Source organism: Rhopalosiphum maidis, chromosome 3, assembly GCF_003676215.2.
Source record: "Rhopalosiphum maidis isolate BTI-1 chromosome 3, ASM367621v3, whole genome shotgun sequence".
Taxonomy (NCBI): Eukaryota; Metazoa; Arthropoda; class Insecta; order Hemiptera; family Aphididae; genus Rhopalosiphum; species Rhopalosiphum maidis.
Window position 1 is genome coordinate 29,456,861 of NC_040879.1, and position 26,132 is coordinate 29,482,992.

General features: G+C 25.2%; 2 protein-coding genes across 4 annotated transcripts; one reads left to right on the top strand and one right to left on the bottom strand.

Annotated features, from left to right (window-relative positions):
* Window positions 1-40: 40 nt before the first annotated feature.
* On the bottom strand, window positions 41-7,879 carry LOC113556679 (EGF domain-specific O-linked N-acetylglucosamine transferase). Of its 2 annotated transcripts, XM_026961774.1 has the most exons (10): window positions 7,753-7,879; window positions 5,623-5,806; window positions 5,365-5,553; window positions 4,960-5,108; window positions 4,592-4,746; window positions 4,223-4,497; window positions 3,156-3,356; window positions 2,960-3,096; window positions 2,755-2,857; window positions 41-288 (listed from the first exon to the last, which is right to left on the bottom strand). In XM_026961774.1, exons 2-10 carry the CDS (start codon window positions 5,764-5,766, stop codon window positions 142-144), a joined length of 1,500 nt encoding a protein of 499 aa, XP_026817575.1. In that variant the 5' UTR covers window positions 5,767-5,806; window positions 7,753-7,879; the 3' UTR covers window positions 41-141. The 2 variants fall into 2 exon arrangements, with proteins under 2 accessions (XP_026817575.1, XP_026817574.1); XM_026961773.1 differs by lacking the exon at window positions 7,753-7,879 and having other exon boundaries at window positions 5,623-5,988.
* A 2,503-nt stretch (window positions 7,880-10,382) lies between these two features.
* LOC113556454 (mitochondrial 2-oxoglutarate/malate carrier protein-like) lies at window positions 10,383-25,406 on the top strand. 2 transcript variants are annotated; one of them, XM_026961406.1, is made up of 7 exons: window positions 10,383-10,553; window positions 10,686-10,849; window positions 22,968-23,204; window positions 23,870-23,954; window positions 24,095-24,308; window positions 24,846-24,945; window positions 25,047-25,406. In XM_026961406.1, exons 3-7 carry the CDS (start codon window positions 22,969-22,971, stop codon window positions 25,255-25,257), a joined length of 846 nt encoding a protein of 281 aa, XP_026817207.1. In that variant the 5' UTR covers window positions 10,383-10,553; window positions 10,686-10,849; window position 22,968; the 3' UTR covers window positions 25,258-25,406. The 2 variants fall into 2 exon arrangements, with proteins under 2 accessions (XP_026817207.1, XP_026817206.1); XM_026961405.1 differs by lacking the exons at window positions 10,383-10,553; window positions 10,686-10,849 and adding an exon at window positions 22,619-22,889.
* The last annotated feature ends 726 nt before the right edge of the window (window positions 25,407-26,132 follow it).

Below are 26,132 nucleotides of genomic sequence, written 5' to 3' on the forward strand. Positions count from 1 at the left end.
AATTACATAATAAAAACAAAAAATAACCAAACAACATAGGTATAGTAAAAAAGTAAAAAAAAAATGTCTTAACGTGCAAGTATAACATTAATAATTAGCAAAATTACATAAGAATTAGTTAATAATGAAGCACAACAAATATTAAAATTCATCATGTAATTTAGGACTATAACCGTGTTTATATTTTTTTACATGTGTAGAGGCTTCTTCCACTAGGCTTATGAATTCATCTTTATCAAAAGAATAATTGGTAAACTTGGCATGGGCACCCTGGTCTGGATGGTGACCCTAAAAAAATAATCAAATCAATTTTTTAATTATTAATTATTACCCAAGTCCTGATTTCAATTTTTGTAGTAAAGTTTGCATAGTAAAATAATAATAGTGTACAAAAAATTTATAATTTAAGAATGATAGTATATTTCGATGAAATGAAATTGTTATGTTTGATAAATTTGGTAAATAAATTATTTATTATTTTTATACCTCAAATTTTCTATATATTTAAAATAAAATATAAAATAAAACCTATTTTACTGTACAGTAGGTGACAAATGTACTTTGTCATTGAGTATGTTAAAGTATATTTTATTTTATTTTAGATTATATAATAATATGTATTAATTTGAATTAAATAATAAATCATTACAAATAAAAAATGACAGCAAAACCAGTGTTTCACTAAGTATATAAAATTTCATATATTTTTATTTATATACACACATATGTATAAATATATATGCACACACACACATATATATAGCTATTTAAAGTAATTTATTTTGTACTGCTAGTATTAAGTTAAGGTTTTTGCTAAATACATTGCATTAATTATATTATTAATATTTAATTATTATAATGGTATATATTTATATCTAATAACATTAACTTTTAAGTCAATAATGATTCACTGTTGAACAGTATAATGAGTTTATGCTATAAATAAGCAATAACTTAAATCATTCTAAATTGTTTAAAAATATTATTGAGCATAGTAAAATTCATAATATATGTAAAAATCTTAAATACCCATGCATAATATTTTTAAATTATAACAAAATAATCAACATCATTATTCATCGTTTAAACATATAATCTTGTTAAAATTTTAACTACAAATATCTAAGAATTTTTACTTTTAATCCCCTTAATATTGTGATCTTAATATATTGAGATTAAAATGTTCAAGTTCCAAAATTTTAGTAATTAATATGATTCATCAACATTTCATCTATTTTACATCTTTATAGAACCGTTTTTAAAAACCTTGATATATTTTAATAATTCTGAAACTGCCATATCAAATTTTAATTAGAAACATTAAAATATTCAAAATAATATCTCCTTGGCAATTTACAGGAAAAAATGTGATTCTTATTTAAAAAAATATAGTTGGTAATGCCACAAGAAAAATAGCACAAAAATCTAGATAATTGAAAATATGGTCTTATAATATGTATAAAAATTTTAAAAGCCAGGATTGGAAAAAATTTATTATAAATAGAAAAAATATGGGAGTGAGTATGATGAATTATTCTGTATACAAATATATACTTCATAATTTCTAGTAAAATTTTTTTTTCTCAATAAATAATATGGAATAATAACATTTTATATGGTCATAAACTCTTATTACAGTAGAACCTCTAATCCATCACCTTCAAGACTGGGGGTGTGGTCGGAACGCGAGAAAGGTCGGTTTATCAGAAAATACAGAACCCTGATAAGGAAAATATTAAACTAGCAATTAATTTTATAATCTACTATAAATTGGAAAATCCAAATGTATTTTTAAATTATTCATATCAATAATACTATGGTTGGATCAACCGGAGTGGCGGACGACAGGGGTTCTACTGTATTAAGAAAAACCTTTATACTCAATTTTCCATGTTATAGTTGAATTTTATACATATATATATATATATATATATTAAAAATGTGCTTCATAGTAAAGGTTGACAGAATAATACTTTTTAAAAGAAATTCTGCTTTAACCAATATAAATATAAATTAAAGTATGCTACAACCGCATTTGTTGTCCCGCATATTACAAGTACGTAACAAGCAAATCTATATTTAGCTTTGTTAGCTTTAATATAAAAATGAATTTACCTATAGTCTATTCCAAATAAGTCTAGAAAAAATTGCGCAGACTGGTTCACTGTCAGTGGCTACAACTATTGGCACTCGTCATGATCAGTCAGTGATTAAACTACTGGCAGATCACATAACATACCTGCGCGGAACCAGACACGTTTTGGTCATACTTTTTTGTAATAGAGTATAGTATGACACTTAATGGTGAGAACTTAATCTGTGTTCATGTGTGAGGATTTTACAATAGTTTCGTTTTTAACCAAGTTATAAACATTTTTAACTGAATTATTTTACCTCAAAACTCATAAAAAATTGAATTATTGTAAAAACTCTACATACAAACACAAATATAATTCATCAAGTTTCATAATAAGTCAATTCACTCTAATATTATAGTTATAGATTTACTATTTTACACAATCATATAATGTAGAAAAAAAGTGCGGCTTTAACATCCTCTTGATATAAATATATTTTTTTTTTTATTTATAACTTATGAAATGTTCATATTTCAAAATTTGATGATACATAAATGCAAATTATTTAAAACTTTATTAATGCAACAAATTTGAACTTCAGGTAAAATTGCTACAATTACAACCACCATTCTTAATTTTACAAATCATTATTTTTTGAAACTATGATATTGCTTACCTTATCTTGCATAGTAAACTTATTTATATCTCGCCATGTTATGTACTTAACACCTCTCAAACGAGCTAAATCTTTGTAACAATGTTCATCCTCGCAATTATATCTGTTAATAAATATAATAAAAATTACCTACATATAGTTATAAATATCTACTTTATCTTAACAAAAAATATAAATATTTTCTATTAACAAAAATTATACTTACAATTCAAATAACACTGCCCATTCTGGTAAAAATAAAAGATGTGTTAACCCAGCTCCGTGCATTCCAATAAATATATCTGTGTTATATGTTATTTGTATTTGTTCTTTAAAAGTTAAAAAGTTTCCACTATAAACAACCTAAAAACCATTTTGATAAATCTATCAATTGCATAACCCATTAATTAAAGCAAAAATACCTTTTTAACTTCATATTGTGAATAATTTTTTAAAGCACTTATTAATTCGTTCTCGTTCAATACGTTTCTATATTTTGTATTTCTAGACAAAAAGGTTATTCTTATTTTTCCATTGTCATTTTTCCATTGATTAATGTTTAAACGATGTAATACATGTTGCGAAAATGCTTTAAACAAACCACTATTTTCACATCCATCAATCTGAAGCAAAAAACAAAAAATTCTTTACATCTAAGATGTCTGCAATCATTAAAATATATCATTCTTAGATAAATTAACTAGTTTCTAAATAAATACCAAATTCATATGCATTTTAAGTTTTAAAATGTGTACTTAAAGAGTTTTAAATATGCAAGATAATTTTTTAATGTTACAGTTATTTATTTAGTTATTTAATTTTCTAAAAGATTAGAATTTGTCACTTTTTCAAAAATTTTTAAAGCATATGATATGCGTTGCAAACCTGAAGTCTCTAGCTTTTTAAAACTTTCAACAATAATCAAAAAATTTGTTTTAATATAAGTTAAATTGTTAGTATATTTAATTTAGTTAGAATTTGTTTACAGCTTTTAATGCTTCTAACATCAACTTTTTGTAAATTTTGAATAAAACTTATGTTCTGTAGTATTGACGATAATGTCAGACAAAGTAGGTAAGATAAAAATATATAATAGAAAACCAATACGTAATAAACTGGTACCTACCAACTAATAATAATCTACAGAAACGTAATATTCTTTTATAAAAATATTTTCAATTTTTGTGTTGTGGAATAAATGTATAGGTATGTATAATAATTGTATACAAAGTTATAAAATTAATTTAAAACATTTAAATGCATAGGTAAAAACAAAAACGCAATTTTATCAAAAATATGCACTTACACCTACAATATGCATAATAACAATTTTTAATATTATTTATTTAAGTATGATCAATGAAAATCCAATCACTACATATAATTATTTATAAAAATATGAACATGCATTATATACAAAATCCGATCTTAATAAATCATTATTTTCCATGACCGATTTTACATATAAAATAAAATAATTTATAATTACCAATGGAGTATTATAATATAGCCCAAATATCATTCGTGGTAATAAAGGTAAGATAATATTGTTAAAACAAACAACTTGTCCTTTGAATGTATTTAAATTCCATATTGGATGCATTGTAAATGCTTGAAAGGTATCACTAAATGCAGATTCGTAGGCAAATGACTCCCAAACTAATATATGTATGTTTTTTGAAAACATACTAGCTCCTGAACTATTCACATGCTGAGATGCATATAAATTTAAAAAATCGCAAAAATGATGGTACATATTCACAGCTAATGAAATAAAAATTCAAAAACACTGTTAAATACATACTATAATAATAAAATTGAATTATAAAATACTAAAATTACAATTGAAAGTATTTACTTGCGTCTATTTTCATAATGACTGTAGGTTCAGTAATAATTAAATCACATTTTCCAGGATACTGATCAATTGTTGTGAAAAACCTTAATTCAGGACTCCAAGATTGTAATGGACTCAGATGATCACACTGAGCATCTAATTTTTCTTTATGAAATCTATATTATGTGAGTTACCTATGATATTACTATTATTTTTTTTTTTTTTACTTTTATAATTGTGTTAAATGAAAAATATATTTAAAAGATTATATTATTTTATTCAACCATAAAACATAATTTATTGATTTTTTTTAATAAATATCAATAAAAAAAAAATCAAATTTATCATTTTTTTCTTCTAACTAATTTATGATTTAGAATTAAGCTTACTTGCATTTTCCACCAATTTGACCATCATTAAGTACATCCATTTGATATCGTATTGGGTGGTTTTGGTTCAATATATTTTCAAAATTTATCATAATGTTATGTCCACGACAAAATTTCAAATGGTTTGTGCATTCTAATGAAGAATCACCCTAAAAGTATTAAGTCAAAATATTAACATTAATATCATTATATCAACATATTGATGTTATTAGCAACAATTAATTTTGATTTTAAAAAAATAAATTGGAAATTTCCACATATTCAAACTGGTTTATACTGGAATAAATAAAACAACAATGTATAATAATAGTAATAGGAATAATGAGAAAAGTTTATAACTTGTACACTGAATGTACAACTGCATTAAAAATGTAAGCCACTAACTCTAATGTAATGAAGATTTACTTGATTTATTGGCTCACACATGTATGTGATTTCTTCTCGTTGTTGTTTTACATAACCAAAATCTCCTTGATCGTAGAATGTGTCAATTTGATCTCGTTTAGTAGGTGCCCAGCTAGTTTCAGGACCCGGACACACAGGATCCAAGTAGCGGTGCTCTATATCACAGTCATTTTCGTAGCCCCAGCAGCGCTACAAATTGAACAAGTATGAGCGACCATGCATTCAAGTGTTTGATATATTTTAACCACCATCAATTACCGTTTTGTTGTGTTTTGTTACTGAGTTCAACATGAATGGTAAATGTTCTGGATGAACGTTTAAATCCATTGGTACTGCATTTGGCCAAACGACATGGTTCGACAAGACGAAACATGGTATAGCTATGATCTTGAGGTACAACATGACGACTGAGCATTAAACAGGAGGATCGACAATGCCTAAACTATACATTAGGTGTCATCATCGTCGTGGCAGATTCGTGTAATAAAAATATTAGTCATGACGGGGTAGGCGGCAGTCCATTGCCAAGTCGTTGGCGGGCAACGCAATTCGGAAATCGGTTATAGTAAATACTAAATAACCACGGCCGATAGGCAGGCGGCAGCGCAATGTTTACTAGTTCAAACGTACAAACCGTTTGCTCAGTGGAGGGGTTCTCAAAATGTTACCGTTATTGTTACGGTTGAGCAGAAGCAGAAACATAATATAATTTTTTTAGTTAATTATAATATCATGAACTGTAGAAAATATTGGACGTACTTATTATAGTACGGACTACGGACGTACGGTACTACAGTAGTACAATCGTCAATCAACAAGTATTTAAGTAGGTATTTTATTATTAAATTGTATAGGTATTATTCATTAAAAAATAATACAATTTAATATATAGTTGACGAAATTTTTGTCGCAAATGAATTTAACCCTAGGGGCTTGACGTTCGTTGTTCAAGTTTAATATTTTAAAATTACATATAATTGGAAAACATGAAACACAATAACCTATAACTTATAAGTAAATCGTAAATGTTTATTAAACTTCTGTAAACTTAATATAAGTTAATTCATCATTGTAGAGAGTTGGTTGCGAAGTTGAAAACCTAATAATAGGTATATATTGTGCAAACAAATATTTATTATTTTGCTTATTAATTTCAAATTTGGTACTATTTAATGGTTAATGCCAACCTATACCTTTAGATAGTGACTAAGTTTTATAGCCGCTATTTATATGTTGTATGAAAATAAAATGAAAAAATAAATAGATATTATTATTTTAATACTTCACCCATACCTATATAATCCAATGTTCAAGTACAAAACATGTACCACGCGTAAATTCTAAACAAATTCCCTATTTTTTTAAAAATTTTTTTTAATAATTTGCATTCATCGCCTATAAACATACTCATTTGACTGCATAATATTATTTTGCTTGTAAGATACTACTAGGACTCAGATTTCAATGCATTTGCATTTATTTTTGGAATGCCTGACACACTGTAATATCAAATTAAATCAAATGACTAGGTACGTCAAATTATTTTTTGTGTTAACCCATTTATTTTTTAAGTAAAATAATTGTACCTTGTACCTAGACATTTTTACTTTAAAATTTAAAACAAAAAATGTTTTTACGAGTACGTCGTACGTATGTGCTTTGTCCGACTTTCGAACGCGTGACATTAAAGTAGGTATCAATAAATTTATAAATTGTATGTTCAGAAATAATTTTAATTGTGAGTGATTAACTTATCTATTAAAATAAAATAGTAAATTAACATAAGCTTAAAGGTAAAAACATTAGTTGTGTTCTCTCATTGAGTTCTTACGAAACTTTAATTTTTAAATGCATTTTGAGTAGGTATGCAAATTAATAATTATTAATATTTTAAAATAATTCATAACTCAGTTAAAAATGAAAATAGGTACCGTAAAAACTAAGGAGATAATATTCTTACCTTTAAGTTTGATAATAGGAAAATTCACTCTAATACCTATTTAAGCTAACAAATCAAAATTATAAATTTATAACTGCTATTTTTCAGTTTGGTATGCGTTAGTAAGACGAAAACAGTACATGCGAATCTTGGATATTACTTACATGAGTGTAGGTTTATTTCTAACGTTATATTTATTTAAAATATAAATTGTAGGCAGCCTTTAAAAAAAAAAAACTCAGATAGGTACCGAAAACCTAGCAGTTGATATGGTTTGGTAGGATTATGGGTACCTATACTGGCTATACTAATAAGTTATGTTATGTACTATCTAATAGATATTTTGCTAAGTAAATAGTTAGTTAGGTATCTATATTAGTTATTAGTCAATAGTTATGCTTTTTCTACGCATGTGTATAAATTTACAAAATGTATTAATGTATACTAACCTGTTTCTATAGTTATTTTGAAGGTTTTAAATTTTAACGTTTCATATAATAATAAATACTTATACAAATTTGACAAAAAGCACTACGACGCATTATATTTCTATTGACTCTACTTATAACATGTTGCATGTAGGTAACATTTTACATTACTAACATTTTTATAACAGGCAAGTAGACAACAGTAACTACATAGGCGTGGCCAGACTTTTACAGCAGGTGTTTCTAAGGCCGGAAATGTTCCAAAATAATTATTGAATTAATTTTAGAATAGAACAGTGTTAGGAACATCTGGGACAACACTATATAAACGCAAGGAGCATTGATGGGTAAGACTTATATTCTGTAATGAATTATTATTAAGAAATAGATCAAATTTACAAATTGATGAAAAAAATTAAATGATATTTCACATAACTTTTAAGGGTTAAGTCATAATTCAAAGACTGTCAAAAAAATATATATAAATATACATACATCTATTGTTATGGCATACACAGCAAAACCCTTAACCCGTGAACACGCATATGAATAACAGTAGGTACATATACCTATGATTTATACTGGGTGATTCACTAAGCATACCCATTGCTCATCTTCATTTATGTCCATTACCTAATAGTGAATTTAATGAAATTTTGATTTTTGAACTTTTTAAACATTTACCGATTTAAGGGTTATATTTTCAAATACGAAATTTCTCAAGCCATCTAATAAAATGTGCTCAATATAGTGATAGGTGTCAACTTTTTTTTAAAATAAAAAATCATCTAGTTCCACTGTAAATTATTAATCAGGTGACTTTTTTAAAATGTTTGATGTACCCATCCAAATCAAAATTCCAATAACCAGTGTGTTTTGAGTTATTTAATATTGTGTAAGTACTAACTGTACTAAGAATAATAGGTTTGAAACTTTGAAAGATATGAGGACTATAATAATTTTAAAACTTAAGTAGGTAATTAATAATTATTAATCTATCAACATTTTATAATTTATAAAAGTTATCGTCTAGATTCAATATTAATTTATCTGATTAAAGTTTTTGTGAAACTACTTTTAAGGTTAGGTACTATCTTCATTGTATGTAAATATTTAATAACTCGAAAACTACATATATTTACATTTTATTTTAGAGATACCTATAAAAATTTTCAAAAAAATCATTATTTATCTGTGCTAATAATTTACAATAAAAAGTTTAAAAAATGAAGTTAAAATCGCCACAGAATACTTCTTAAATGTTATAAAAGTCTAAATAGTTGGAAATATGGACCCGTAGTTGATGAATCATTACGTATAGTACGTATACACACCCATCTATTGTGTCTAGTAAAAAATATTAATAATTTGTAAGAAAAATTGAAACACTCAGTTTGTTTATTTCCCTATATAATTATATTATATTGTGTTATAAAAACACATATATTATAACACGTAGGTATTAATTTTAGTCTAAGCTGATAAGAAACTTGTTAGTGACGAGACTGGTGCAAGTGTAAAACAGGCTTACAAAACAAGATTGCTTAAAAAAAATATAATTTTAATATAATTATTTTTTCAAAATAGGTACCAACTTTTCTAGGATATAAGTGTTTCGTGTTTACCTTTTAAAATAATCAGTAATTATTAATCACAAAAACATATTACATTAAAATATTTTTATTATTTCAATGTGAAACAAACAATAAACTTCAGTAATTAATACTGCTAATTATATTAATCTATTAATGTCCATTGATTGGTATACCTACTCATAAAGGCATTCGTACAAATTAAAAATAAGTTGATAACTAATAACTATTAATTATAATAATTATTAGCAAATAAGTAATAACGTACACATTAAAATAATTAATTATTATACCCACTGCTTACTTCTATCAATAACAACTTAATACAATATTAGGTACATATTTTTGTACGTTTAATTATAGAATGACTAAACGACAATCAATTTCAGTATTTCACTAAGAATCGTTTATTGTTTTTATATTATACACAGCTTAAATAACGAGAAAAATAACATATGGATGAATATAAATAATATAATACCTACACGAAGTCACGACGCTATAGTACACCTTTTTATTTATATTTCCAAATTATATGGTATATAATAAGTATAAAATAATATAGATACTTATAAGATACACACAATGTATAATATTTAAAAATACTACGTTATTATAATAGCTGCTATTATTCGTGCGTATATATTGCATTAAGCTCTCCTTTGTCTAGATATTATATATAGCCTGCATAGGTGGGTGTATGCATTTTGCATAATATTATAAACGTGAATAATACTTTTATGTGTATATTATAGTACTATACCTATTTTATTATTCTATTAACAAATAACTAGACAACAGTTATTTTGATTAAACCGCGGTATACACAAAACGTGGGTGGTATATGTGTAAAAACTAAAAAAATATTCGAAGGTCAGCTGTGTTTTAGCCTTACTATTAATCATATACCTACATTTTACCAATATAAATATGCTTATTATTTGTATTATATGATTATTGTAATAAGTCCTGTGCTTGGCGCCTATACCAATAAGTAGGTGATAGCGCAATATTATGTCGCTGTTCAGTATTTCGTTATGATTCACCTATTATGTACGTTATTAGCATTTTATACGAGTACAAATATTAGGTATATTCGTTTTTATTTATTACTAATTATCTATATGTGTACCTAATGGGTAGAGTGAGTCGTTATTACCTATAATATTATGGAAGTCTTATGATAATATTTACCTATGATCTACTCCCCACTTATTCTAATAGACGTATGTAAGTAAGTCTTAATAGTCTCATTAAAATGTATTAAAAGATATCATTACATTTAAACTGCTTAACTGTAAATATAGAAACTGCTGAATTTATAAAAAAAAACTTAATCAAAATATTTGAAAATTATTTCAGGAATAATATTATATTACCATTTGCGTATTGCGTATATGATAGAATTTTTCATTAAAATATTTTGATGTTGAAAAAAGCAAAAGTGAGGCAGATGCCTTTTAAATAAACTTTTAAAAATGTATGAAATACAGATGCTATAACTCTATAAGACATCCATTCGTATAGTAAGTATTTAAAAAAATTTCAAGTACAAATTGTTGGTATGTATTTAAATATTTTTTTTTTTTAATTTAACTTATTCAATTATAAAATATGTAGGTAAAAATTTAATTTTTCGATTTGTAATTTATTACTAATATAAGTTTATAACTTTGAAATAACAACTTCATTTTATATTGAAAAATGGATAAATAAATAAAAATTTGTTATAATTGAATTCTGAAATACCTAAAACATAATTAAACGATAAATGGTTGATAATGAAATAATAAATGTTTAATAATTTTATTTTAATTATGACAAATAAAATAGTTTAATGATTATCAAAAAACAATCTGAAGAGTGACAATTTTTTTTTTTAATTTTGAAAAATATTTAATTTTCAAATATCTATACAAATGATACATCCAACTCATTCAAGGGAATGTTAAAAAGGTACTATAAAAGTATTTAAATATATTTACTCAAATATTTTACAAGACAGGAATTGACCCATTCGTCTTTGACGACACTTTATCTTTATATTGGCATAAGGTATGTATAAAGACTTCTTAAAAATCAAATGTATTTTTAAACTTGTATAGGTATAGGTATGTAATGCACTTTTTTGAATTTATTAGCTAACCCATGTAATGGGCATACATTTTTTTAAATAGATGAATTGGTTTTAATTATTGATTATTTTGAGTGACTCAAGATTAATAAAGGTTATTTTCTTAAGCGTAACCGGCCATTGATGTATTATGAATGGTTGGTAACAATTAACAAAAACCAGAAGAAAACAACAATATTTAAAATTATTGAGTATTATAGAATGCATGTCTTATAATAAAATAATTATTTCTTTAATTAAACAACATAAGAATCATAGTAGTCTTCGTTAAATATACGTTGTTAGTGTGACTGTTTTTAAAATAATTACATTTTTTGTAGAAAATGTTTGTGTAAGATAACGTTTCTGTAAAAAGTATACAAATTCATCCTAATCTTCAAAATTTATTTTTATTTTTTGTAAGAGGGACTCGATAATACATATTCACATTACAATCAACAATTATATATAGTTATCGATTATACTAAAATATTTTATTTTGTACAGAGTGTGTTGAAACAAACAGTACCGTTTTGAAAGACTAAAAAAAAATAACTACGAAACTTGCAACATTGAGGTTTATCTTATTTTTTTCGGTATATCATATCGTATTAAGTTTTTAAAATGACAACAGAAAATATAGTGATGTCCAACGACGAAACTGCCACAGCAGATGCTCCCTATTTGCACCTCAATTTGAGTATTTATAATTTTTTTCTGTGGAAAAACCTTGGAAAAACTCAAAGATAGAATTCGGGAGAAAATCACCGCTATGGCGCTATGTACAAAAATGTGGCCGAAAACTTCAAAAATCGTCTTAAATAATCTATTGCTGCTGGTGTTTGTCATTTTCAAAACTTAATATATAAAACGGCATGTGTACCAAACAAAATAAAATAAAGTTAATTTATGTAAGTTGTGTAGTTTTTTTAATAGCCTTTCAAAACTGCACCGTTTGTTTCGCCGCACTCTGTATATTATACCAAATATATAGGTATCTAGAATATTGTTTTTAAAGTTCAAACAATTTAGTTTACATTAAAAATAGGTACTTTGTCATATTAAAATATTTATATGATCAGTATACCGTCGGAATTTATAACCGATAAAAAGAGTAACGTTTGTTAATGGCATACATTTAATAAAATATTTAAATTTCAAAAAATGCATATATGTGTATACAGAACATTAAATTATTTCTAACTATTTCTATGTTATGTAGCTTAAAAATTTAATATTTGTATACATATAGGCACATATTGCATCTACCTAATAGTTGCATTATTTACATTTAGGCTAAAAATATTTAATATTACTATTTGGTTAAAACATATTTTGACTTTAGAACATGCATACAAAGCATATTTTTAATTAATTTAGAATAATGCAAATACTTATTACAACTCATAAAGTCATGGTCATTATATTATACCGTTATTGCTTATAGAACCGATAAATAAAGTAAAGGATGCTATAAACACACACAAATGTTAAGTTTAATTAAACATCAAGGTCAATTATAAGTGTACAAAACAAGTTGCTGTATCTATATTTCTTTACTTTATCATTTAGCTTAAATAGGTGCATAATATAATACAATGTTGTTATTTGAGCCGGGCGTTAATAGTAATATTAATGAAATAGATGATTTAAAATCAATAAATATCAACTAATGAAAATTTGCTTGGGCTCGAAATTTTTAATTATTTTCATTAAAATTCCATACTATCTCAAATTATAATTTTAATATTATTTGTAAATTTAAATACACACTAACAAATATAAAAGTTATTAGTAGTTGGATAAGGAAAAAATGTATTATATGTAATATTCAGAAATCGGGACTTATAGCACTTAATATCATTAAAATAAGCACTTAGAAAAGCGATTAAAAACATCATTATAACTATAAGCACTCAAATAAGCATTTAAAATACTTCAATTTGAGCAAAAATATTTAATAAAAAAATAAAAACTTATTTTTACATGATAAAATAGATAGTAGACATATTTTGTAACTGTACTAAAAATAATATAATTCAAGATTACAAAAAATATTGAAATAAAATGATTAGAAAAAGTATATAACTAAAAAATAAAAAAATAAATAAATCTAAATATTATAAAAAAAAAAAAATCAAACTTCACTTTTAAAACAATTTGCCTTATTGTTTATAGATTTTCCAAGCAATTTTCTGTAAAAAAACTATAAAAATAGAAAAACTTGTCAAAAAAGCAAAAATAATCAGAAAAACTGAAAATAAGTTTTTTTTTAAAAAATCGTTATATAAATAAAAAAAGCACTTTCAAATTCCATAGTTGAATGTGTTGTTGACATACACTTCCATAACACTCTGCTTCATTTTAAGTCAATCCATAGAAATAAGCAAATGCTTTAAGTCCCGAGGCCTGGTCATGACTCATTAGTATCAAAAGTGTATACTATGCATAGACATTTTTCATTGGGAATGTCAGTATCTTATAAAAGACTTAATATTTATAAAAAAAATAACTTTATAACTCTTCATATCTTTTATAAAGAACTTGAATGAGTCTGAGTTATAATTTTCTTTCTAAAATTAATTTTCACAGAATTATTTTATACATTTAAGTAATGTTAAAATACTCTTATATTTTGCACTCTGACAAAGACAATGACACAACTTCAAAATGCATTAATTGAGAAAATTACAGTTAAAAAAATTATAAAACTTATTTTGAAATAGTATAATTTTTTTTTATATTTCAGATAATTCTTTTTATACAATAAATTCTATTATAGCCTATAAAATACTGTTTTAATTCAGTAACTCAGCTCTTGTTGAATACATTACTATTAAATAATTGATAAAATTAAATCTTTTAGTTATGTTACTTTTCTACTCTCTGGTGGATAATTTATAAATTAGAGAAATAATGTTTTTACTGCATGTGGCAACACCTATACGTATTTTATTACTGAAATAACATAATAATCGGTGATTTTTGAGTTGTGTTATTGTTCTTGCCAAAGTGTGATTTGTAAAAATACAATTCTAACTTATAATTTTAGTTCTAAGCTTTGGTTGAAAGGATATATATTCTATCAATAAAATCGTCAGGATTTATCAGTAATGCAAATTCTTGCTCTATAACAATTAAAAGTCATCATCGTTCATGCTTTTTTCAAACACTTTCAATTTATTTTTATCAAATATAGTTTGGAAAAAAGTTCTCTTATGAAAACAACTAATGACTGTAATAGTTAAAAAAAAGTAACAATGCTTTATGGTTATTAAATCATTTTTTGATGATAATTCTAACCATTAATGAATTTTTCTATTTATTTGAACTAAAAAATCAAAATAAATATATAAATATATTATAAAAAAAACAAACTTTACTTTCGAGAAATTTTGCCTAATTGTTTATAGATTTTCCGAAGGAATTTCTGAAAAACTATAAAATATAAAAAACTGGTCAAAAAAGCAAAAATAATCAAAAAAACTGGAATCAAGCATCTTTTTAAAAAATCGTTGAAAAAAGAATTTCAAATTCCATAGTTGAACGTGTTGTAACATGTCATACACTTCCATAGCAACTCTGCTACATTTTAAGTCAATCTATAAAAATAAGCAAATGCTTTAAGTTCCAAGTCCTGGTAATATTATATATTTTACAAGAACACCTGATAAAACCAGTTCTCTTCCTTTAAATAAAAAAACAGGTTTTTCATAAAAAAATTAAAGAAAATAATATTAATGAATACAAAGTTCTAGTAAAAATACAAGATATCTTTAAAAATAATATTTTTTTCCTGAAATTTTTTATAATTTTTATACAGACCCTTTTAATTATTTTATGTAACTAAACCTCAAATATTTAATTTAAGAATAAGTACTCGTACATAAAATTTCGTATTAATTTTTAATCATCAATATGTAAATGAACTGACAATAAGATTATGTTTTAATAAGTGAATGGTAGTCAAGACCCCTACACCTCTAACCGATCCTGATTATTATAACTCATAATATATAGGTACCTTTAAATTTATACAATATTTCAATTAATTAAACTAAAAATAATTGAAAATTTAGATTATAATTTAATCTAATTTTTTGTCTATTCAAATTTATCTCATTACATCCTATTGATCTTAGAAACATTTTTTTTTAAATTTTAAACTCGCTACCCACAATATATAACTTTGTTCAAAATAATGTTTGATTAGAATAAAGTTATTATACTTTTCTACACCTTTATCTAATTACGTATTTTTTTCAAGTATAGTTTAACTATATTTACAATAAATTATGAATATATTTACTATTAGATAAAGTGTATTAGACAATAAAGATAAATAATACAATTATAAATATTTTACTCTGCATTTCTGCGTGAATATTATGAGTATTACGTAGGTAATGGAATTAGGTATTAGATACCACTTCAAGTAACAATTTTAAGTTTTTATTTTTATTGAGTGAATTAAGCGTTTATGGCACCTACACAATTATTATTTTATTTATTTTTATTATGAACCATCTGACGTATATTGCCGAGTGATGACTAATACCTATAATATAATACTAATTCAGTAATAGATTTATTATTTAATCAGAAACGCATTTTATCTTGTCCAAGGTTCAAGTGTTCCTGTTTCACACCAATAAAGTGTAAACAATATGTTTATACTAACAACTAACAAGTATTTAAAATATTTTAGAAATATCAGATTTATTAATATTTAGAACTTACTAAACATTTATGAATCATAGAAAGATTACAAATTATATTCCGTGCTAGGTACTTATTCAATATTTAAATATATTTTATTTAGGTACCTGTTTAGAAATGAATTTAGGAACTTGGTTTCATTAATCATTCGTATAGTTTTACAACAAAATTATATGCAAGTATAATGCATTATATAAATTTTATTATTTAATTATAAATAACTAAATCCGATTGATTTAAAAAGTAAGTTATTAACAGATTTTCATTCTCTGTATATTCATGGATGTATACATCAATCAATTCAATCTAACTAAATCGTTTTAAACGCTAGGTAACATATACATTTCAAAATTATAAAATTTAAAAGTTTGATTCAAAAACATTTTGGCGATACAAATTTATCTTGATAAAATACAAAAATTTTTTTTTATAATATACATAGTGATTATCTTACTTATATTTTTTTTAATTTAAGAGTTTGATCGCAAAATTAAATGTATTTTATTGCATATATTTGAACATTTTTGGAAGTATATATCTAACATACAGTCGAAATAGTTTTTTTTGCAGGAACTTATAAGTTACGAACTTTGCAGGTTATAAATAATATGTTTTTTATTGATCATACAAATATACTAAAAAATATTGCGTATAACTCACGAAATAATATTACTTTATTTTTCATTATTATTTATATTTATCTATAATATTAGCCATAAACATTGGTTACTTCCCATAATAAAAATGATAGATGCATAATAATTGCTATTACTGCAGTATCGGTAAAAGAACTATTGTTACATACTTGCATATTGTAGATGTATGGTTAAATATTAATTGTATTATATTATACAATATAATAAATAGCGATGATCGAGATAAACGTGTGTTTTTTCACAAGTGACGTTATATTGCCTAATATTTAGGGCATGTACCGCATTATACAATTGCATTATCGTTGTACAAATTACATTTATTAAACGGGACGGACATATTCACATATTATATGATTAATTTTAATATATATTTTAAGTCCGAGTCAGAGACGTGTTTAGAAATTTTGCGCCTCAGATAAGAAAAACCTAGGTACTGTATTATATTAAAATGCTCTCCAAAATTTAAAATTTATCGCCCAAACCCCCCTGCCCCTACCTCCCCCTATTGTTTCATTAATTAGAGCACGGATTTGTATGCATTTTTATATTATTCAAAAATTGAAACTTTTTTAGCGCATATTTTTGCATATTTTGATATTTTTTGTTTTTTTAGATATTTTTTAAATATATAGTATTATAATATAATAATATAAAATGATTGTCATACAATGCAATTCACATTTAGCTAAGTTAATTTATTTCAGGATACATTTTTTATATAAATTGATTCCTATTTTTTTCTTACAGATTAAAACTACCTACAAAAAAAAAAATAAAAAAATTAAGAAAAGTAGATAAGTATTATAAGCATTATAGCTGGGTTTGATAATTTTTTAAACTGTAAAAAAAAAATTTTAATTGTGTTAATTAAATGTTTAAAAAATAAATTTTTTATGCTAATCTTTTTTATGCATATTTTTTATTTTTCGCGCATATTTTAACATTTTAGTGCATAATATAGTTATGCTTATTTAGGGGTTCTTTTTAGCGCATATTTGGTTGGTTTTTAATGCATATAAATCCGCGTTCTAGTCATTATAATCAATGGCGCCACTATATGTAAAATGCTATCTGAAATCTATACATTTTCGAATGTAATAACCAATAAATGTCTTAATCGCCCGAGTCGCCAGGATGCCACAAACTATATAACGATGTCTGTCGCCACCACACCCAGGTAGGTCTTTTGTTAAATGTGTTTAACAAAATATATTAAATGTAAAGAATGTATTAACAATGGATTATATATATATATATATATATATAAATATAATGTATAGCATTTACCATAGCAAATGTGAAAAATATATTTTATAAATACGAGTATAAGCATTCGCATTTCCAGAATCTGTCTGTTTTAGACACCCATGTGCACACATTTCGATCTCTACTTTTTATAATTTTTACGATGTTAACATATTTTTGTTTATCATTTTTTTGCACTTTACACTCAGTGTTTAATTTATATACATTGCAGTCATGTTTAAATGCAAACAGTGTTCTTTGACGTTCACGCGTAAGGATAATCTGAGAAGGCATGAAAAAAAATATGACGGGATACGTTATACGTACACTATTAGTCCGTCGACGTTCAGCTTCAAAACTAGTCCCAAAAGACATATTTAGACAACTGAAGAATATTCATGGTATGTATTTTTATTTTCCACGATCTTATTTATTTTTCTATTCATTCAATATTAATTTATATCAAATATTTTTCCAAAGTATTGTTAACGTGCACACTCATCTTAAGCCTATACCAGCTCTATGAGAACGAAATGTATGCACATGTATATGGGTGTCTAAAACAGACAGATTCTGGAAATGCGGGTGGACTTATATTTATAAAATATATTTTTCACATTTGCTTTGTTAAATGCTATACTCGTACATTATATATATTCCATTATTAATACATTCTTTACATTGAATATATTTTGTTAAACATTTTTAACAAAAGACCTACCTGGGTGTGGTCGCGACAGACATCGTTGTGGTAGTCTAGTTGTGGCATGCTGGCGACTCGAGCGATTAAGATTTAAGACATTTATTAGTTATTATACATTCGAAAATGTATAGATTTCAGATAGCATTTTACATATAGTGACGCCGTAGATCATAATGACATTCCAGGTGAATATGTCTAATGTTTAGCAATATTGTTAAGTTATTTTTGATCAATGGAGATATTACTAATGGCATTCCAGTGCTAATATGCCTGCTATTAAGTATCAATTAAATGTAAAAACGCGGCGACGGCCGAGGGCTGTGGCTGAGGTATCAGAATTGGCTATTTCATACTATACTTTTCTATAGAACTACCCTTGCAATAAAAGCGTTATCGCAAATTTCACATACTATTTATGTATATTTTTTCTAGTATAGTATAGATGTTCAAAATTAGCTTTGACTAATCAAGACGAATAAGCGAATAGCTAAGCTTAAGCATTATTAGGCTTAATAGGGTCCCGTTAATAATCTATTACTAAATTATTTTATACAAATTCATATTTTATTTAAAAAAATATATTAATTTATAAATTATTTTTTAACATGTTCAAGAATGTTTGCAAGGGAAGTGATGCCAAGTATAAAAGCAATTTCTTCTTTTGATGTTTTTTCTATACTTAAGAAAAACTTTACTTTACTTTTACGTAAGTTTTAACTACTGTCCAGTGTTTCAGATCGAAGGTCGGGCTATGACCATCGACATAAAGTTCAAATTTTTAATTTTTAATGTATTTGTACAATCAAACCATGTATTTATTACAATATTTTGACTTTATAAATTATTTATAGATATTTTAAATGTTTAATTTTTTCTTAAATAAATAACAATAAAAAAATTATAACTAGATAAAAATGCTTGAAAACTTGACACGAGATTTCTTATAAGCTTTTCATTTATCAATAAAATAAAATCATAAATTATATAAATAAATAGTTACAATCTTTTTTTATAAACGTTAAATAGTTTAAACTTTGGCTAAATTCGTTAAAATATCGAAAATTTACAAATTATTTTGTACATTTTTTTTCATATCAAAGATTTTAATTTTTATTAAAGATTCATTCGTTTTTATACTTCTAAAATAAAAAAAGTGGAAAGTGGAAGTCATATTAATTGTTTATTAAGCGTATGAGGAACAAATTTTTATATTAGATATTATATTCACCCGTATAATACAGCTATTTTTTCTCTTTGAACGATTTTTGTTATTTTATTATAACTACCTATTATTCAAAAACGAATTACTATAAAAACTTGAAATTTTACCAAATATTTATATTTTTATTTTTTATGGGAAGTGTAATTTTTAAAATAGTTTGTTCCTTTGTGATCCAATAATATAGGTATGAGAAGTTATCGATATTTTTTTTAGTTTTTTTTTTTATATATGAATTATGATAGCAAATTGTTGAAAATATATTACAATATCTCACATAAATCTTTTTTAAATCTGTATAAAAATACATAGGCACAATTTTTTTTTAATTATTTAAAGTGTCTTAAAAATGAATTGTCTTGATAAAGTAGTCGGTAATTTATTATTGTGCTGTACTTGCATTTTAAAATTATTTAAAATATGATATTTGATTCAACTGATTCAGCTGATTTATAAATTATATTGACAAAAGTAGCTTTTTTCTTCGATCAATATAACTAGATAATATTTTAAATTCATTGTGATCGAAGAAAAATTTCAGTGGAAATACCAATATGAAAGTTTTTAATTGCTTTTTTTAGTTAGAACAGTATTTTTTTGTTGAATACATTTGTAGTAACTTTGGTCATCACAATTCTAGTCTTTCGACTTATACGCTTATTTTGATGCTTCAAATAATCAAACTCTCAATTTAAAACTTAAGTGTGAAAACAATATTATAAAAGTAAATGTATGGAATATTGATTTAGACAAAGCGCGTAAGCAATAAAGTATACAGACTTAATTATAAAAAACGTATTATATAGGTATTATAGCTTGTCATGTGTTGGCTTTTCAGATGTTAATAAAAAATGATTGATGGATGAAAAGATAGTATATATTTCCATAAGATTTCCGGTATTTCAGCTGATAAAATATTATCTAATAATAAGTTGATAAATACACACCAAAAAACCACGAATAATAACAAAATTGTCTAAATATGTGGGAAAAATGAAATAATTGTGAAACATATATTGATGACGAAATATGTAAAAATATGTAAAATTAAGTATGGCTCATTTTATTACATAACATTTAAAACGAAATTATTATTTTTCCAAATTAATTTATTAAGTCATAATAAAAATATGTATTTATGCATTAAATCCAAGCCCGTGGTCATAATAATAATATAATACAGCAAATATGAGTTGTAAATAAATACATATTAAATGTACAGAATATGAATATTTATCATATATTATGAAAAATGTTAAAATTAAGCAAGATTACAGACGCTGAGTAGTGATAGCGTTCCTTGGACAGTGAGATTTTGATGACTGATGTATACAGAGTGATCCACTAAGCATGATTATCTGTTATTTTTCTACAATAATGCAATTATTCAAACACTAATTTTTGGAATTTTTAAATATATTTAAGCATAATATTTTCTAATTCTTGAGATTTTTTTGTACTATTTAATAAGTGTTCTGTGGAGATACAAACTTTTCTATTTTTCAAATGATAACCCTTTTTTCTAATATAAATTATTTAGCAGATAATTTTTCTGAAAATGTTGACGGATCAAAATCAAAATTCAAACAAGTAGTTTTTGAGTTACTTCATTTTGTGTTCAAAGCATATAATAATAGGTTCCTGATATTAGGTTTGGAATTTTGAAAATATGAAGGCTATATGGAGGTAATTTTAGTAATTTATACTCATCTATCAATATTTATCATTTATAAAAATGGTCAAGATCCGTCACATCTATTTTATATTCTCGTGAAAATATTTTTAAGGACTATTATCCTTAACATGAACATTTTAACAATTGCAAAACTACTCGTAAGAATTATGAATTAGGTACATTATAAAAAAATATTCACTAATTTGCAATAAAAGAGGGTTTACTTATTTGAAAAAAAAAACCAGAAGATTATTGTATTATCATAACAGTACTCTAATGTAATACAAAACAAATCTCAAGAATTTTGAGTAAATTCATTATTTTAAAAAAATGAGTGTATGCTCGTTGAATCACCTTGTATAATAGTTTATTTTCTAAAAAACAAGCAAAGTGAATTTAAAATTATTTCATTTGTTTGCTATTAGTTTGAACAATTTCTGTTGACGCCCTTCTGCGTGTTTACTGTGTATAGGTAGGTAAAATGTACATTTAAAGTTAATAACTATATATACCATCAAGGCAACAACATATAAAAATATAACAAACATAATATTATTATACTAACTCACAAATAAAGAAATATGTAAATCAAAGATTAAACTATTGTACACAAATTTAAATCCTGTACAAGTTGGCTTTTGAAGGTTATTATTTTATGTTTGAAACACAACGTAGTCAATTAGTGCTTTTCGTATAAAGAGTTAAAATAATAAATATTTAACGTTATTCGTATTATTTATGATGATGATTGGCATTTTACTGTTTTATATTTTATTATTAAATTAAATTCAAACATATTTAGATACAAATTCAAGTACTTATTTATACACATTTATTAATATCCAAATAATTGGAAACAATATTCAATTTTAACGATGACCATTATGTATAAATAATGTGTATCTAATTATATAGTTTACAAGGTGACTATAATAGTAATTTTATTTTCTTCGCAAAAAAAACTTTTAAGTGTTTCAAATATTTCGAATAATTATCGATACTAGCCTTAATAATATTATTATTATACGAACAGTGTGTCTTACTGTTTATTTGTTGTTAAGCATAAAATCATATCATTTTTATACTCGACTGTGTACGCGTATATTCAGTGACAATATTATAGTTATCGTCATATCGTGAACTGATAGTTATTAATTACTCAATTAACATGTCAAATGAAAGGCAGAAAAAAGTTCTACCATTTTTCGCCAACTTTGCAATAGCTGGATTGTCCGGGTAATAATGAAATATAAAATCTATATTATAACTAATGTATATAAGTAATATTAAATAAATAACCATGATTTTCATTAGGATGGGAGCTGCGGTATTCGTGCATCCATTAGAAGTGCTTAAATATCGTATGCAACTAAGTGGCGAAAAAGGCACGACTTCGGATCACAAAAACTCATTTCATGCGATCATAAATATGGCAAAAAAAGAAAAACTATCGGGATTTTATAAAGGCATTTCTGCAAACTTTATTAGACAACTAATTTTTACGTCAACTCGGGTAGGCACCTATGCTACACTCGTGGATGAAATGAAAAAGTAAGCTAATATCGGACAGATATAATGTGTTAATGTATATGTGGTAAAGTTTGAATGTTTCCGGTATACGCGCGCGTAAATTCGAATTGTTTAAATATACCGATTTGTTTAAAATCTAAATGGAATTGGGTGCCCAAAAAGTAAACATATTTAGTATTTACAATTTACATACGACACGCATAATATAATATATTATAATATTTAATTATATTATATAAATTACTCGTTTAAGTACATAAGCAAAACCAATGTAAAAGTCACATTAATAGTAGTAGGTAATAATCTTATGTGAACGTGTGTACGTGACGTTTGAACATAATGATGGAATAGCATATATTTAGGTATTATTTAGGAATGATGGCGTTATTGAGATTTACGTGTTGAATTATTTGTTTTAAATGAAATCATTTTTAATTTAGTTTTTACGTAATAGTTGTAAATATGTGTAAATTAGGTATATTATATTATGGTATGTATACATTGGCGACTGGCTAAATCATAAATATCAGTCGTTCTACATAACAAATAATCATGTATTTATATGTACCTAATCTAACGAGCTCATCAATATGGTAGTAATTAATGTATCGGTAAGATTGGAAATCAAGTGATACTAATATACAAGTATAATATTAAAACAAGTATTTTATTATTGTGTGTCACAGACGAGGGCAAAGCAACGTGATGAATAACGCAATAGCCAGCATGTCTACCGGAGCATTAGCTGCGTTCATTTCCACGCCGACCGATGTAATCATTGATTATCCAACGTGAATGTTATATTATTCGGTGATCTATAAGTCTATAACCACCGATAATATCTGAACGCTGTTATGTATAGGATATAATTTAGTCGTTAATCGTTTGAAAACTGTTTGAAATAATCATAGATTGCTGTAGTCCGCATGACGGCCGATGGACGATTGCCAGAAGAAAGCCGGCGCAACTACAAACACGTTTTCGACGCATTGTGGAAAATCCGTAAAGACGAAGGCGTAACGGGACTTTGGAGAGGGACAGCGGCAACCGTGTTCAGGGCGATGACGGCCAACGTGACTCAATTGATGTCCTATGACGCGGCCAAAGTGTATTTGATGGACAATTGTAAGATCGCTTGACAACTTTACTATATATGGTGGTTTACACAAAAACACAGGGTGCGTCATAATAAAAACGGATGTATTTTAAAAAGCAAGAAAAAAAAACAAAAAATTAATCGAATTAAATTGTTATTGTGTTCACGAGATTCAGAAACATATGCCATTAATTATTTATATATGTAACACATCATTCATATAGTGTCTTATCTCCGTGGTAAGGAGATACTTGGTAAGGTATTTTCTGAAGTTTTGGAACACTCCATTAAATTATTCAAATGATAATAATTGAAGCTGCATTGCAATTGACCATGGTCAATTAGCACTACGGTCACGAGCCAATAATTCCTTTACATGTCTATTAATATATATAAATTCATCCGTTTATTATGGCTCATTATGTATTAAATAATATTTGGTTAAAAACCTATAATGTGATATATTAGACCATACAGAGAATATATCACGCATGAGTTGATTTAACGTGTGTGGCACTAGTAATACAAAAATATGAAATGTACCTATATTTTGAAAATGGTTTTAGATAATATGGAGAACGGTTTAAAGCTTCACACTGCGTCAAGCATGATTTCTGGAATTGTGTATTCCGTCTGTTCGAATCCAATGGACGTATTAAAGACTAGGTACCTAAACGATATATTATAACTTTATATACTGTATACTATAATATCTCTCTCTATATAATATACTTTTTTACTAAAATGGCATTACATCACATTTGTAGAATACAACAACAGAAGATAGTAGACGGAAAAGCAGAATATTCAGGCATAGTAGAAGTGGTGTCAACTTTGCTGAAGACTGAGGGAGTGACAGCTTTATGGAAAGGCTGGCCTTTTTATTATTTACGGGTTGCACCAGGTACTGTCTTGTTATTTATCTTCATGGAACAACTTAAAAAAGGATATGAAGAACATTTTATGAAAAACCTGTAATCAACAATTAACATTACTAATGACGCAATATTATATGATTTTTGAGCAATTATAATTGCTCAAAAACCAACCGTATACGATTGTCATTTGACCTACTATAACTATAATTATACAGTACCTTTACATATTTATAAATATTTTATATTATTATATTATTATATTACTGACTTAGTTAAAATGTGTAGATAATTAAATATTTATTAATAATTAATTAATAATATTAAAATTATCAGTCCTATATTCCTATCTAATTAAATGGTAATAGAACACGAATAATTTATTTAACAGACTATGATGATTTTTAAAATAAATAATTTATATTTTTTTAAATGATTATATTATTGTTTTTATACTTATAAGGTAGTTAATAAAAAAAAAACATTCCTTCAAAGTCCACGATTTTACACTCTGATATTGCTTCCACTTATATGAACGAACTATGAACCGGAAGTTTTATCAATATAATAATAATTGGTATTTTTCTTTTTGCTTTATTTTATAAATGATAAAAACGGATAAAAGTCATCATTTCAATCAAATTCTAAGATTGTATGACGTATCAATAACTCGAGCATGTGGGGACCAACCTATTGAACTTTAAATAATAATGATTGTTTTTATTTATGTTTATAAAAATTAATTTAAAAAAATATCGCCATAGATAAAAATGTTGAATCATAAATAACAATTAACGGGACAAGTCCGTTAATTCAGTAGCCTGAGTAGAATTTAACTTGATTGCAATTTTTCTCTGTTTGAATGTAAAGTAAAATTGTTTAAGAGTATAGCAAGTAATAGTTTGTTACTCGTGACGGCAAGTCGTTTAAATTTGGTCTTGTATATTATTGTACTATACAGGCATACTGCATATAAAT